The 15,357-nt window shown below is 44.9% G+C and overlaps 1 protein-coding gene across 1 annotated transcript; it reads left to right on the top strand.

The window, feature by feature from the left end:
• Window positions 1–54: 54 nt before the first annotated feature.
• On the top strand, window positions 55–14,990 carry Rogdi (rogdi atypical leucine zipper). Its single transcript, XM_077676303.1, has 10 exons — window positions 55–147; window positions 656–727; window positions 4,658–4,740; window positions 5,679–5,745; window positions 5,898–5,981; window positions 6,116–6,217; window positions 6,667–6,765; window positions 8,353–8,481; window positions 9,194–9,277; window positions 12,343–14,990. Exons 1-10 carry the CDS (start codon window positions 112–114, stop codon window positions 12,382–12,384), a joined length of 798 nt encoding a protein of 265 aa, XP_077532429.1. The 5' UTR covers window positions 55–111; the 3' UTR covers window positions 12,385–14,990.
• The last annotated feature ends 367 nt before the right edge of the window (window positions 14,991–15,357 follow it).

The raw sequence follows: 15,357 nt of genomic DNA, 5'->3' as shown, positions 1-15,357 counted from the left end.
TTTTGGCGCATTCCTTGATGCTCGGGGTACCAGCGGTCTTTCTTTCTTTTTTTTTTTTTTTTGCGTATACGAAACTGGGCGAAAACAGTTGCGACAAGCACCCACTTAGCAATGGCGGAAGCAGACGTCGAGGAGATTGAAGCGCTTGTAAGTAAATTTTTGATGCGTTCGTGCCGCTGATTTACCGATTGCTTACGAAACTCTTTTCTGCAGACCGTGTGGCTTTCTGAATTGTTAAATGATTGATCTTTGCGGTGGTGCGAACAGTATAACGTTGTACAGTGTTTCAACGGCTCTCTGAAAGTAGCGGATTTGCTTTCGCCGCGAAGCTCCAGGCACAACTCGAGAACAACAACGCGGAAGCTTTCTGTAAAAAAACCATATAGTGTTTACACATTGACTCTATGCATTGACTCTATGCAGCGCGCGGTCGCAATGGGCGCACTTATGTACCGGCGTGTCGAAAGTGAAGGAAAACAAAGTTTTGACGTGAAGAAAACGCGACGGTTCCCCGGTTGTATCTGTAGTCAGTTCAATCAAATTTCGGCTTTCACCCATATTTGCGGTGACATGATGTCACCATTTAATTGTGCTCTCACAGTATTGTTTTTTAGCTCTGTAACACATTTTATTCGTTTTGTCTCCGGTGCTGTAGAAAGCCGAATTCGAGTGGCTTCTCCAAGAAGAAGTGAACATCGTGCTGGAGCAGCTGCAAGAAATTATGCTGGTAACGGGGATTTTTTTTTTATTATTATTTGCGCAGACGGGTTGGTAGTTTACATGCATCTACCTCCCTAAAAGTCTTACATTCTCGAAGAGATAATTCGCAAGCAAGTTTATCACCGCGTAAAAGCGGGAGGTCGCAGGATCTCGGTTGATTATGAGAGCTACGCACTGGGGGTATCTGTTTATCTTACAATGATAGCTGTCACTACAAAGCTGATTGTGAAGAAATGTTTGTTCCCTGTCCGTTAAAATATGTTCCGTCTACAGCAAGCATGCATGCAGGCGCAAACTTTTTGCAGAAAAAAGAAAAAAAAAACGGTAAGGAATCGGGTTGTTATATATTGCCATTTATTGCACCACGATTCGCTTCCTATTGCGCATTGCTTCAAATCACAGCTGGTTGCCAGTTGCCCTAGCTAGGAATATCGCTTTTTCTCGCCGCGTTTATCCTAGCATGTGCTTTTTTTTTTTTTTTTGGCCGACATTTCAGACTGCATGCTTGCGCATACGGTTGGCCCGAATGCCCTATTTAGGTATATATTACAGTGACGAGATCGGTTCATTGTTAGCTTGGTGCAAATTTCCCAGTAATATAAGAGTTTATCTTAGTTGGGAAAAAAAAATGTGGTTTCGAAATATGTCTGAAGCCATGTGTTCTCGTGGTGTTCAAAACTTCTGCGCTTCTGGTGGAAAACCCTAAAATGTCCAGTGATGCCAAAAGGTGCACTGATTAGATTGTATCGAGTAAGTTCGAAAAGACGAATCCACCATTGTACGGTTACGGATTTAAGGCTTTCCCCTTTGAAACGGGCGAACTACCTCACTGTACAATGCTGTGAGTGTCCTAGCCACATAGTTTACCATCTAACACTTCACATCAGTCAGTCCTTGCTGCACTCGTATACTCCAGTGATCACTGCCTCCAGCACTCCAATTGCCGTTTAGTTGTTGTGATGCATTGTTGCCTGCAAAATCACAGGTTCAATTCCTGGCCATAGAGAGGCTGTATTTCGAATACAGGCAACATGAATACGCTGCACATACAGTGCGTTGCATCGATAAATGAACTTCTTTAAATTTTGTTCCTGAGCGAACCGCAGTCCGTTCGTGCTCAAACTTCACATGAGGATCGCATTTTGTGGTCTATTTTGTTGACACCAGGAGCGACGACAGTAGTTACCTGTTTATTCAGAAAATAAATAAAAATGATTTTCGCCTATGGGAATTAATGGCGGCCAACTTGGACATGCAATCTGATCGTGAAACGACGGCGCCACTTGGGGTATTCACAACGATACGCACAATGGCGGTTCACAGTAGGAAGGAGCCGAATGAGGCCACAGGCGATCATAAAACCTGTTTCGTCTCTAGCGTATGATAATATCAAGTAGGTGTATAAGAGTTCATACGAATCATAACAAATTGTTATCGCGGTTCGTTGTTGCCAATACCAATAAAAATATTTTATTTGATTTGCTCTCAAATCGTCTATCGTCTGCTGTGTCAGATTATCCAGCTTTCCGAAATCAGGCTCGCAGCTCCTTCACTGTTTGCTCTTTTCTACTCTTATTGCGTGTGTCCACGTCTGTGCTTGTGATGTGCCTCTATGAGATGGTCCACTGCAGACAAAAAGGCAGCCCGTTTATCTGTAATGAACGGTCTCATAATGTCACGTTACAAGCACAGACATGCACGCGCAGGATAATACATGTAAAGCGAGAGCAAAGCAGCAAATGTGGACTAAGAATTGTGAGCCGCATTTCGGAAAGCTGGATAATCGGCACAGCCCACGGACGACGATTGAAAGCAAATGAAAAAAACATTGTGTTTGTTGGCATTGGCAACTGTGTACCGTGAGAATATTTTATTATGATTCGTATGAACTCTTATGCATCTATTTGACATCACCGTAAGCTAGCGCCGAAAAAAATTTTCTGATTGTCTGCGGCCTCATCTGCCTCTGTCCTATCGTAAGCCCCCATCGCGCGTTTTGTTCTGCATACCCCAGGTGGCACCATCGTTCCAAGATCAGCTCGCATATCCAAATTTGCTGCCATACACAAAAATCATTTTTTTATTATTTCCTGAATAAACAGGTGCGTACCGTCATTGTTCCTGGTGTCAAACAAAATAGGCTAAAAAATGCGACCTTTGTGTGAACTTTGAGCACGAACGGACCTGTGGTTCACTCACGAAAAAATTTTAAGGACTTTCATTTATCGATGCAACACCCTGTATAGGGTGTTGGCACGTATCAAAAATCACCAGGTGGGATTAATTTCTAGCCTGCCAGTATGGCACGCTTCATAACCTAGGAACAGCTGTGGGGTGCGAAACTCAGATTTTTATTTTTCGTAAAGATAATAAGAACTGCCGCGCAACATATACTTCGTATTGAGCGCACAGCACCAGTGCAAAATGCAATACAAGATAGCTGCAGTCACATTCATAATGCATTATGATAGTCAAAATGGAATTGGATGAACTTGCACAGTCGGTCATTCGGTCAGTCCTTCTTTTAGAGGGACTGTGAAGGCAAAATGCAAGTTTAGTTCTTTCAAAAAACTGCATTGACTGGACAACAATGTGGCCAGTTTTAAAACACTCTTCCAACAAGTAAGGTACATGTACATCTTAAAAAAAAGGAAGCAGTGGCGGCCACTTTCTTGCTAGGTCCTTGTGACGTGACAGGGACTTGCTTGTGCGATTGGCGGCCGCCTGGTCCAAACCACTGTGAAAAAACATTTACTGAGTGATTGCAGTGGTGCCTCTACTTCCACTTGACCATATCACTTGAGTGCTAATGTGCATTTAGTGCATTGATAACTCTGTTGTTAAAATTCACATCATTACACCACTGCTGGCGTCATGTAGCACAAAATTTGAGTTTTTTTTTTATTTCTTTGGTTGAAGAAACGTCTTTTGGGGCAGGAATTGAGTTGAGTTAGTTAAAAAAGCCTAGGCTAGTTCTTTATGATTCGGACATGAACTTGGGGCTTTTCATTCATGCACAGCACACTTGAGAAGGCTGAAAGTGTCTGAAAGTGGCTTTTCTGGGTTTGAACAAGTTCTAACTTTTTTTAACTACGGGATACTTTTTACGCTTTCTACCAGTAATTGTTCGTTGGAGTTCCGCCTCGCACGCCAACTGGAGGTTGGGGTGGCTTTGCGGTCTTCCGGGTAGCAGATCTTCTCATTGCAGACAAATGGGGCCTCGAAGACGAAGTTGAAGTAATGCAAGGAATATTTATGTACACTTATTTACATTTGTACATTACAGTCAAAAGCGGAAAACATTGGGACTGACTTCCTCGGCAAAGCCAATGGTGCACGCATCGCACCGTCAATCAGAACCGCCGGCCGGACTCTCGCGCTCCGTTTTTAGAACACGGAGAGTCCAGCCCACATGCAGAAAACATCCAATCATGACGCACCACCAATATGATGGACACGTACACTCGCTCCCTCTATGTGGCAAGAGCGCACAGAAATATACAAGACGAAAATACCCCTCTCCCCCCGTGGGGTACTCTTTGACCTGTCCCCCTCGCATTCCCCACCAGGCCGTCGCCCTCATCGGCTGCGTGTTTCTCGGAAAATGAAGGGTGCGGACAGGCCGGCGGCACGTGGTACCTTGGCCTCCTGAACGGGTTGCCGCGGGCAGCCGACACCACTGCCTGCGATGAGTCACGCATACTCGCGTGCGAGCGGCTCACGCGTGTCCCTTCCGGTTTCCGTGCGCCGCGAGAAATTCCCGGAGGTCGGGTTGCCATCCTGCCCGGGTGAACGGCCTTCCCGATTCTGTGCAGAACCGTCGACATCTTTACACTACCAAAACTAAAAAAAAAAAAAAAGAACAGAGCATGACTGGGGAAGTTAAAAGTGCAGGCTGCTAAATCGCATCTTTTTTTTTCCCGAACATTCTTTTCAGGAATGCTCGAAGCGTTTCCCACATTCGTTTTCTAACCAGGAGAACACCGTCAAGTCTGAGAAGTTTGTAATGAACAGCACAAGGTAAGCGGCAGTCGCTACCACAACATCGCAGCATGGGCTGATTTCTAGCCTTGGGGAACAAGGGTGGATGGTGTGTAGTTTCTGTGTGGCAGCCAAGAGGTTTCGGCATGGTTTGCCGCCTTGTTACTTAGTGTGCAAGCTCCTGTTAAGTTTTTCTTAATGCAAAAATGTTTATTTTTCTGTAATTTTAGTTCAACTATGAAATACAAGCGTGCATGGAACATGCAACTAGCCAAAACGCATCCGTATTGAGTGTGCATTAGAAGTGCTTTAATAGAATCAGCTTTGGGCTTAACGTCAACTGCTTGGTAGATCTCTCCAGTGAGGGTATGTGCCATTGCAGTACTGTGTTAACAAACAACACTGTTGAGTTCCTGCATTAAAATAGTGTTGCAGAACCTTGTCTTGGATTATATTCAGCCACATCGTATCCTGCTTTGTGAAGTTGGCTTTCGACGCACGTATATTGGTGGTAACGGGCACTTGTAGAGGTCTTAACACAATTTTTTTTCCCGTCCGCACCCACCCATTGCTGTGGGATTGTCTAATGCGAAATCACATCAGGTTTTCTCACAACAGGTTCTCACCCAAACCTGCATGTGTGGGAGTTTTTTTGAGTTGGCAACGTAAACAGGAACATTACTGGCCTTAATCCATTCTGTTTCAGCTCTTACAGACTGTTCTACAGCCTGAATTGCCTCTAAAGCATTCTTCTGCAATTTGTCACTAAGGTGATATACCGGAATGTGCGCAAACCAGTTTTACTGTTTCAATCTTTTCGGCACAGATAACCCAGGGTTTTTTCTCAGCGAAGAACATTTATGCAGCTGTTGCCTAACCATGCTGAAAACATCTTCTTGTGCTATTCTCCAGCAAACCTAGTCACCTGTACAGTGCTCTGTGCCAGAAATGCTTCCTTCTGTTTTCTTCTACTGCAGCTCCACAGCTAATCCTGAGCCAATCAAGGTGGTCGCAACACTGTCGGGGGACAGCATAAGCCACGCGGTAAGTGCAAAAGTTTCTCAGGCTTTGCTTCATTGTTCTGCTCTTACGCAGTGAGGGCACTTCAACATGGCTGGGCCTATTTTAAGGCCACAGCCACAAATGGCGTCGGGGAGCAGTCGTCGTAGTACTATACTGGAGCGGCACTGTTGCAGGACATTGCGCTGCGGATTCCCAAGCATCCTGGTTCGACCCTGCGGACTATAGTGCAGAATGACTGCCAGTGGAAGCTCCAGCAGGTAGGCCTGCATGAGAGGGGCACAATGTCTCAGCCAGTCTCAACTGTGAAGGAGAACGAACCGCTAGGGTGAATTTGCAGTTTCCCATTTGTTTGTTTTTCTTTTTCCCCTCTCTCTCTCTCTCTCTGTCCCAGGTCCAGGACGCAGGTAACAACCTCATGAGTGCCTTGCAGCTGCTTATGCCACCCCCTCCGTGCACCAAGTTTGAATTTAAGTCCGCCGAAGAGGTCACCCAGGCAAGTGCACGCTCCTTTGTTGAGACTCCATTAGTATTCGTTAATTTGAAGGGCGGAAAATGGGGCTTTTTACATTTCTAGTGTTCTGATAGAAGAAGCTCAAGTTATTCAAGCTAGACCTACAGGAAAAGTTGCTGCTTTCCCAGTATCAAACACATGTCTTTGTTTATTGGACCCTGTTTTCTGTACTCTGCCCTGCCATTTGCGCCCAAGGGTCCTAGTGTTCCCAGTGAATCCAGTGTTCCACCCAGTGTTCCGCACCAGTGGACCCAGTGTTCCACTCTTCTTACTGTGGCCAAAAGCAACACTGTCAGACACTCGGCGCCTGTCAGCAGGAGATGGGGGTCACGTGAGGTCGCACCTAGCACTGTCAAGCCATGCAGGAGGGTGTGGTGCTTTGGCCCTTGCCTGCTGCAGGCAGTGAGAATGCCCGTGTTGTTGCTGTGCAGTTGATGACCACCATCATGGGCTGCCTGCAACGGGGCCGTGCCAGCCTCATCATTCCCAAGAAGCGCACCATCGAGGAGATACAGGGGAGCCGCAACATGGTGCGTTCCCCCATCCATCCACCCGGCAGTCGGCTGTAGGCTCGCTATGGTGGAGGACTTGTTCAGGCAAAAGAGGCATTCTCACTGCAGCTCATTAGTGCAGGCATGCTGGTACCGCTTTTACAGTGTACTAGAAGGTAAGGTATGGCTTGCGGGGGGAAAAACCAATGGAGAGTGCGGGTCCCTTTTACGATGAAAAAAATTGTATGGAGTGAAGGTGTTCCCCAGAGAATTCCTGTTGCAGCCAGCACCATTTATAAGTTTTTAAATCAAACTAACAGGTATTTGACGGGTTTTGTAAAACTTTATATTATGAAATAAAGAAATTAGACTATTTAGGGCAATGGCTATGGATTGATTTGACAAATAAAACTTCTGAAACCAACTGGTAAGCAGCGGCCGCCAGCGGCACTGCTTACAGCAGGAGTTCCTTAGCAGAAATTTTCACCGCAAAAGCGACCCCCCTAATTGGCCCCGAATGGCACATCTCTCTTCTAGTACACTGTACAGCTGTTCACACTTTCCTGCACACGGAAAAGGCAGTGATTTTGGCTAGTCTGGGAAACAATTTTTTCCTGGTCACAAAAAATGTGCAACATATAAGTGCATGGTATCGAATTGTAGAAGAATAAATTTCCTTTCCGGCGGTAACTGTTTCAAACAGGAATTTTTATTTGACAAAAAATAAGAGAGAAAAACTGTACAGAAACGTTTTAAGACAAACAAAAAAAACGAAAAAACGTTAGTGTTGCTCCACACAGATAAAACATAAAATATTCAAGATATACATTTTGTACGTATACCATCAGAGCAAAACTCCTACAAATGTCAAATGCAGAACTGTAAAATTTCTTGACTTAAAAAAAAAACTGAGTTTCGTGCCACTGTGCAGAGCAGTTCCTCAAAACACAGGTTTGCCAGGCGTTAATCGCAAAGAACATGATTCTTCTGATCCACTCCTTTTTTGTTGTACCCCAATTTACAGTTTCAATACTTATGCATTTTCTGGGGCCTGTGTTGAATGGGGTATCGGGTTCCCGGGCCGGTTTGGAGCAATGTCGCTTTCGGAGCTGAAGCCCAATGGCGAAAAGTTGTCTTCAGTGAGCAGTCAGTGCTGCTAATGTCATCCAAAAAGTCGCATGTACAATCGTCCAAATCGCCGCGGAAGTGCCAGTGCTGATGTCGATGCCATCTCTGTAGCATGCGAGCCCCGTCACATGACAGCAGCGCTGCTTTGAAAAATTGCGGTGCACAGAAAAACAAACCAGAGAGGATGTAAGTGTCTCTACTACTCAGTAGATGGTGCCAGCTCTCAAAGCGCACTTGGAAAGCGCCAAGTTCGAATGGGAAAACGTCAAAATTTAAACTTCACAGCGTCAGTAGTATAGGTACTATCAAGTTGAATAGGCGCTGGTAAGAAAGTGTTAAAAGCAGACAACTGCAATTTGCACTTGTTTTGTGGTGCCCCCCTGCCCCCTTCCCCGGCAATTTTGGGCGTCTGGGGATCAGATTGTGTGTGCACAGCCCAAGTGTACTGCGTGATCTGGTGGGAAACCTGAAGTTTGCTTCACAATTGGGTTTGTGCAGAAATCCCTGCAGCCGCCACTGCCCCAGGACATTGCTGCCAGCTTCTACGTGCAGTCCCACAAGCTCATCTTTGCCGTCTACTACGTCCACAAGGATTCGCACGGCCAGCCGAAGTTTGACGTCTTTCAGGTATGCATTATAATGCGGGAGGCTCCTTCCTGGTGGCACCAGCATCACTCGCTCGTCACTCAGGGCCAGCGTAGTAGTGCGTGCAGAAGGAAAACGTTTTAATTGCGTTAGCCGTGGAACCTAGCCCTGGTGTCTGACTGGCTTTTTCTCTACCGACATGGCACGCTAACAGTATAAGATGGTTGTATGGTATTATATGCATGGTATGGCATATATGTGGTATATACGTGGTATGCGGTATTATATATACGTGGTATGGTATTAGTATATACGTGACCTAAATACAGTGAGAGGACGGGCAAAGAAAATGACAGGCAAAGCAAAAGTGATGGTGGAGAGGTAAATGCATCACTGAGCATCTAAATGCCTGGCATTTTAAGTTTTTTACTTTTTAGCAGCCATTGAGCAGGCCATTTTTGAAGTAGAGAAACACGCATAAAAGCAGGAGAAGAGAGGGGCTGGGTAAGTGAATCGGATGCAAGCAGGCGAGCCACTTCAGCTGCTTTTGTGGTCATGGATACACATATAGGGTAACCAACCGACGACCCCTGTCACCTCGTGCCAGCTGTTAGTGGCCACTCTTGTTGTAGGTTGCCTTCTGTCTGCACCTGAAAGTGCAGTTTCTCCCCAGTGAAGCTCTTGCATGAACTATAGTAGCTCGAACTGCCGACACGACACTTCAGGCCAGGCCTCGTTCACATGCATGTTGCAGGCCGAAGCTTCCGTGCCCTGGCTGAGTGAGGTCCTAGTGCTGTTCACCATAGCCCTACAACTCTGCCAGCAGCTCAAGGACAAGGTGAGTAACAATTCGTACGCGTTTCTACAACAGATACTCTGCTGAAATTTTGCGGAATGTTGCCATTTACCCACTTGAAGCACAGCATTGCAACAGAATGAACATTTGGGTGGGTTGGTTTGCGGACACTTTAGGCTAGAACAATAAACAGTGTAAAGGATGAGGAGTAACTAGGAGGAGGGCACATAAAGAGCGCTTGATGGAGTACTGACACGAAATTTTCGTGTTACTTTTTTTTTCGCCGCTATGGGTGCCTACCAGCCCACAAATCATAGAATGGCACATTAGACGGTCGATCGCAGCATAAACAATCATTTATGGCGTCGTTTATTTGTGTCAGTTTCGGTTTCGACAAAACGAACGCCGAGCGGCTGCCATGACAGGAGGGCGCTCATGACATTGCCATTCTTGTCGCACCGCTGCCGGCCTGAACGCGCACGTGCCCGGCCGAGGTTTTCGCCGTCCCCATGCGCCCTGGCAGCATGACGTCAGTCCCAAAACCATGATGTGTACACATGGCGTAGCAGCGTGCACCAGCCGCAGCCAGTGCATCGGCTATGTCACGAAAGCCCTGACGTTGGCAGTTTGAGGCAAGGAGCAGATGTCATGTCGGCCCGCTCAGGGCTTTCTCATGAGGGCAAAGATTAAAATGGATTAAAAATATGTTATACTGAACAGTTACTGTTGAAACTTGCTGGGAGATATCGCCTGATAAAAAGGAAGCATTTTACATAGTAGTTATCTCAGCTTTGAAATTTTGTGTCGCTACCCTTTAACTCTCAACTTGCTTTTTATTAGACAAACATGGCATATATAAGCTGCTGTTGCCTGACTGCGTGCCCGTCTAATAAAATGCCAGTTGAAGGCTTTAGATAAATCACAATGTGGTAAAATTGTGAAGTGTTGCCGAACTGTTTACCCCTGACAGTGCTTGCATAATTATGGGAAAAGTACTCAGAAATATCACCGTAGAATTGTCTAATGATTAGAAAAGCACTTATTTCATGATGCCTACCTCAGCAGCTTGGTGGCTAAAGCGTTGTGGTGCTGACCACGAAGTTGTGGGTTCCATTCATAGCCACAGCAGCCGTGTGTCAAGGTTACGGCCCATGTTAAAAAATCTCTGTGTGGACTAAATTAGTCTGAAGGTCTCCTGTGATTTTTCTTTATAACTCAGGTGTGGCTTCCACACATGAAATCTCTATTTGAACTTCAGAAATTACAGTACTATTCACGGTCACACTAACTTACCGGATATGCCCAAGTGCTGTTCTTTATTAATTGCAAACTAATGTAGCTCCAAGCCATGGCAGTAAAAAATGGTGGCAGTAAAGAGAATTCATAATATTCATCTGATATTTAAATGTTCCAAAAATATTTCCCGCAGGTACGAAACAGTCTACAAGGAGGAGTTACTATTCTGATAGAAACAAGGTTAGCTCTGATGGTGTGTGCATCATGCATTGAAGAAGTTATTGGATTTCATTAGGCCTTCTTCGGGAAAAAGAGCCTTGTTCCTGTTATCGGTGGCAATGAATGTTTTCAGGTTATATGTATTTTTAAAAATGGAGGGGGGGGGGGGGGGGGTAAAAATCGAGTGCTATTTTTCAAGCTGATAGTCAGAGAGAAATTGGGTTTTTTGGAAAGCCATTCTGAAATATGGTTTTTTCAGGTTAAATCTACAGATTTACTAAGTAGTACACTCAGTTTATTTGGTCAATAGGCATCACCAACTTCTTGTTTAAAATTGATGTTTGTTTCAGTCTGGCAATCGCGAGGATATCAGGGTTTTCTAGCAAATACTCTCTGGAATTTGGTGTTTGTTTCAAGATGGATCAGCAATGATAACTGTAACGAGCATTGATAACTTCTAAGAAATGAAACATTTTATTCACGAAAAGCTGGTCAGTGACTTTTTATGCATCCTTGTTCACATACATTATCATCTGCGTGCGCAACATGTCGGTCTCCATTCAAGACCCGTCCAATCGTTGAACATATCTGAGCTGGGAAAAAGTTCTGTCAACATCGCAGCTTCCATTAGCCAGGTACAGTGCGCAACACCCTTGTCTATAACACTGAGTTCAACTTGAACTGCTTACCTCTCAAAACTGCGGAGTAAAAACTTGTCACGAAAGACGTTGAGATCAATATATATGGTCAAGACTTCAGAATGACACAATAGTTTTCTTCGAATGTTTTTCGGCCGAGGCAAGGTAAGGCTACAAGTACGAAACCTGTGTTATAGACAAGGGTGTTGCCCTCTGTACAGCAATGTTGGTGCAGAATTTGCCAGCCTGGAGTAGCGAGCGGTAGAGTCATGTCAATACTCAACGAGTTCGAAAGCTCTGTTTGTGGGGCTTGCTTCCAGCAAGTACTGGTTGAGAACGGCAAACCGTCAGCCCACGATAGTGCAGACCTCTATTTTCAAAAGGTCCAATGGGGGAGAAATCGGGTTTAACCCGATTCTCCTTAAACACATTCGTAGTGAAAAAATAGGTTAAAATTGGGTTTCACCTGAAAACGAACAACCCTAACCATGTGATGTAAAACCATGTCAACGACTAGTATCGCTTGGGGCGTACTTGAGATTGCTGTACGAGCATGTGCGGGCAAGAAACTCGCTTGGCATGGAAGATGAAACGTGCCAGTGACCAGCTGCTTAAGTTGTTGGAACTGATATCTGATGATTCATTTCTGCTGTCCTCTGGCTCAGCAGCTACAATCCTGACGACATAAGTTGGATGTAGACATGGTAAAATTAAAGAGTAGCATGGCTTAGCCGTGTGATGAAGGCAGGCGGGCCTAGTGAGTGTGCAGTAGCACCTAGAAGTGAGGCACTGTGATCTGTGCGCAGTGATATGGAGTGCCCGACTTTTAGCGTCTGCCAACTAAATTGGGGTTGTAAATGGGGCGAGCATTTCTCGTTGGGTGTTCATTCGCATCGCGGCAATGTGAAAACAGCAGCGGGCCGTATACTACTCTGCTTACTCTGAAAATGAGAGCTCTTAATGTGCGACTAGACTAGTGAGTGTGACAAAGAGAGTGGCGCTTCTATTTCGCAGGTTGGCGTGTTCTACCAATACAGGGACTTCCACATCCCTTAAGCGAAAGCCCCCTCCACGAAAAGAGCACCAAGGCAGAGCCACGTGCAAGGACATACTTAAATGCATGACTCTGTTACTGGCATCGGCGTGCCTAGTGCATGGAGAGCCATAGCTCATGCAAGACTTTATGCAGGCCTCGTTACCATGTAGTATTGTGGCAGCTTAGACGAGCATTCATCTCGCCTCGGCTTTACGCAATGCCTTAAGGTCACGAAACGGATATTTGTGTGAATCGTTTGATCACAGCTTTTTTTGGAAACAAATCCGTACTTTGCCTTCGATGTTTTACTCCGGACATCACAGAGGATGGGGCTGCGATTGAAGTGCTACTGGTCTAGGCTGCCCAAATTTTTATGCTACATTTTCTGTGATGAATTTTCTTTCAAAGTGGAGTCTTGTGTTTGATCCGCATTTTGCTCAGTTTTAGAATTTTCTCACTGCACGGCTGTTTTTGTCAATGAAAGCACAGCCATTAAATGTCGCAATTTTTTAATAGCTGGCTGTTATCTTCTAGAAACTGGTGCAAGTTTCTGATGATGACCAAAAGGAAGTTGACGGATTTTTTTCTTCGGTTGTCAAATGCAAGCAGATGAGGATGGCGTTGAGAGTCAAAACTTGCAGCATAGTGCTGCAGTTTGCTCGGATGCCAGTACAAGAATACGGAACACAATTGTCGTAGCGAAGGCTATGTCCACTTCAAGCCAAGCCTTTAGCTGACAAATCAAGGTGTGATAAGGTAAATGATGGTTGTAGGTATCCGAACGCTCTTTGTGTGCGCTTTTTCAGAAAGCATGTTTCGTGAGGTGGAAAACAAAGTGACAAAGGAACGTGGATAAAGGTTATCGCACTTTTGTTGCTCAGCCTTGTTTAGGAGATGAACTGAAATACCACCCTCATGTTTGCACCTGTGTTCACTAGCACTATTAAACCTGCAACAGCATTCCAGTGACTAGTCATTAGGTTGAGCGCACGGTAGGGTAGTTAGTTGAATGGTACACAGAGCAATAACGTCCCCTTGCGACTGCGTAAATACCCAAACCTGAGGTCATAACACGTGCGCCATGCACTGTGTGATAGCCACTACATGTCATACGAGAGTGATGTTGTGTTCAACGTCGGTAAGTTGCTTTTTTTTTCCCCTGTGGTCTTTATGTGAGTTTAGCTACCTGCCAGAATATTTACGTGTTTTTTGTTTTTGTGTGGTTGTTATGTGTTATCGATAAAACTTACTAGGTTTGGCAACTTTCTGATGCATCAGTTTTTAGGAGGGACTACTGTGTCATGGATTTGTAGATGCTTAAAATACAATTTTGAAGGACCCCTTCGTTGATTTCAGCCATGATGTATTGGAAATCCACATGGAGTTGATTCCTTTTTTGTGTGTGTTTTGGTAATTCAAACATTGTGCAGGGAGAGCCGTCCATTCAGAGAGCAGTGCTGTTAAACCACCTAATTTTTTTTGGGTTGCCCAATGACACTTCGTCTTTACCAGGGTTTTAACACAATTTTTGTTAAGTAGCTGCACGGCGCATTCATATAAATTACATCTCCAGTACAATGCCATGGTTATGTTGCACAAAATACAAGCTCGCCTTGCAAAGCTGGAAAAGTGTTTATTTAAAACTGGCAGATTTTTTCAAAAATAGCTGGTTTTTAATGCCAATTAGTCCAGTGTGGGATTGCTACAAAACCACATGGATGCAGTTATGCTTGTAACAAGATGCAGTTATGTTTGTTATGCAGTTATGCATGCACATGGATGCAGTTACGCTTGTGGCACATTCTTGGCTTTTAGCCATACCATTGTTTTCTGTACTGGCATGGTAAAAAAGAAGACACTCGTGCAGGAAAACAAAACCTACGCAGTTTGTTGAGCTGTGTCAAACATCAGTTGTTTTTTCTGTCTGCATTACGTTCCTTGGTGTGTCCACTGCCATCCTTCAAAGCTTTTCGAAAGCTAGCAAACTTGCTGTGGTTTCATCATACGCTACGCTCGAGAGTTTATCGTTGGAAGTTTCTCCTTGTTCAATGTTGCCAGCATGTTGTACTAAGTTTAAGCTTTGTCACGCCACCCATCATAACCAAGTGCAGTTGCATCTTTACCTGTAGCAGTGCTTCTGCAGCATGGAACGGAATCGCACTCTAAAAATGTACAAGCAGGCTTATTTGCTTCTCGAAGTACACGTTTGCATTGCTGCTGTAGGCTTGTGTTAAGTGCCCTTTCGTACGAACAATCACCAAGTAGCTTCGAGGCATGCCGCGTGATAAATCGCGAGATACGGCATTGGCCAAAACTGCGAGGATGTAGGTAAGCAATATGTGTGTCTTGTGTTTTTGCCGTAATGTGCAGTTTGTACAGCGTTCGGAATACGTTGCGGCTGTGCTGTTTTGCATTGTCGGCAGTGATGTCAGTGGGCAGCTGATATGCTAACTTTTCAGTCTTTGCGTGAATTTTGCTGTTTTGTATTGTTGAGACTTTATATGAGTTGTTTATACTAGCCTGTTTGTTGACTGTTTTTACTACTATACATGCCATTCTTTGTTAATTGTATAAATGATTTATGAATGATTCTATCGTAGAATGACAATAAAGTGTTCCCCCCCCACCCCTGGGTTGTCGCATTTTCTTTTGCGTCATTGCTGCCAATTGCCTTTGTAAAAGGTGTACCCGTTAGCGAAAACTGCAAAAGTTCCAGCACACTGTTCGCAAAACTTGTTTCGGCTTGTCCCACGCAGCCAGATACTGCTGCAACACCATCTTTGATACAGCCATTGCCCTCCATAGCCAATGACACAGGAATCTGTTGCCCCCTCCCCCCAATTTTTTTTGTTCACAGAATAATTTCCCGGGTTGAGGGTAGCGCAGCAATGCATTCTTGCAATGATTGTAGTAAAAGCTTGGGTACCAGCTGCATTGTTCGCGCGTGTACACGCCCGAATGGCAATAGTCGGAACACGGATATATCGAATTAT

Source organism: Haemaphysalis longicornis, unplaced genomic scaffold (assembly GCF_048455015.1).
Source record: "Haemaphysalis longicornis isolate Haplotype H1 unplaced genomic scaffold, Haemaphysalis longicornis Haplotype H1 scaffold_7, whole genome shotgun sequence".
NCBI classification, from domain to species: Eukaryota; Metazoa; Arthropoda; class Arachnida; order Ixodida; family Ixodidae; genus Haemaphysalis; species Haemaphysalis longicornis.
Note: the sequence above shows the minus strand (reverse complement) of the source record. Positions and strands in the feature narration are given on the sequence as shown.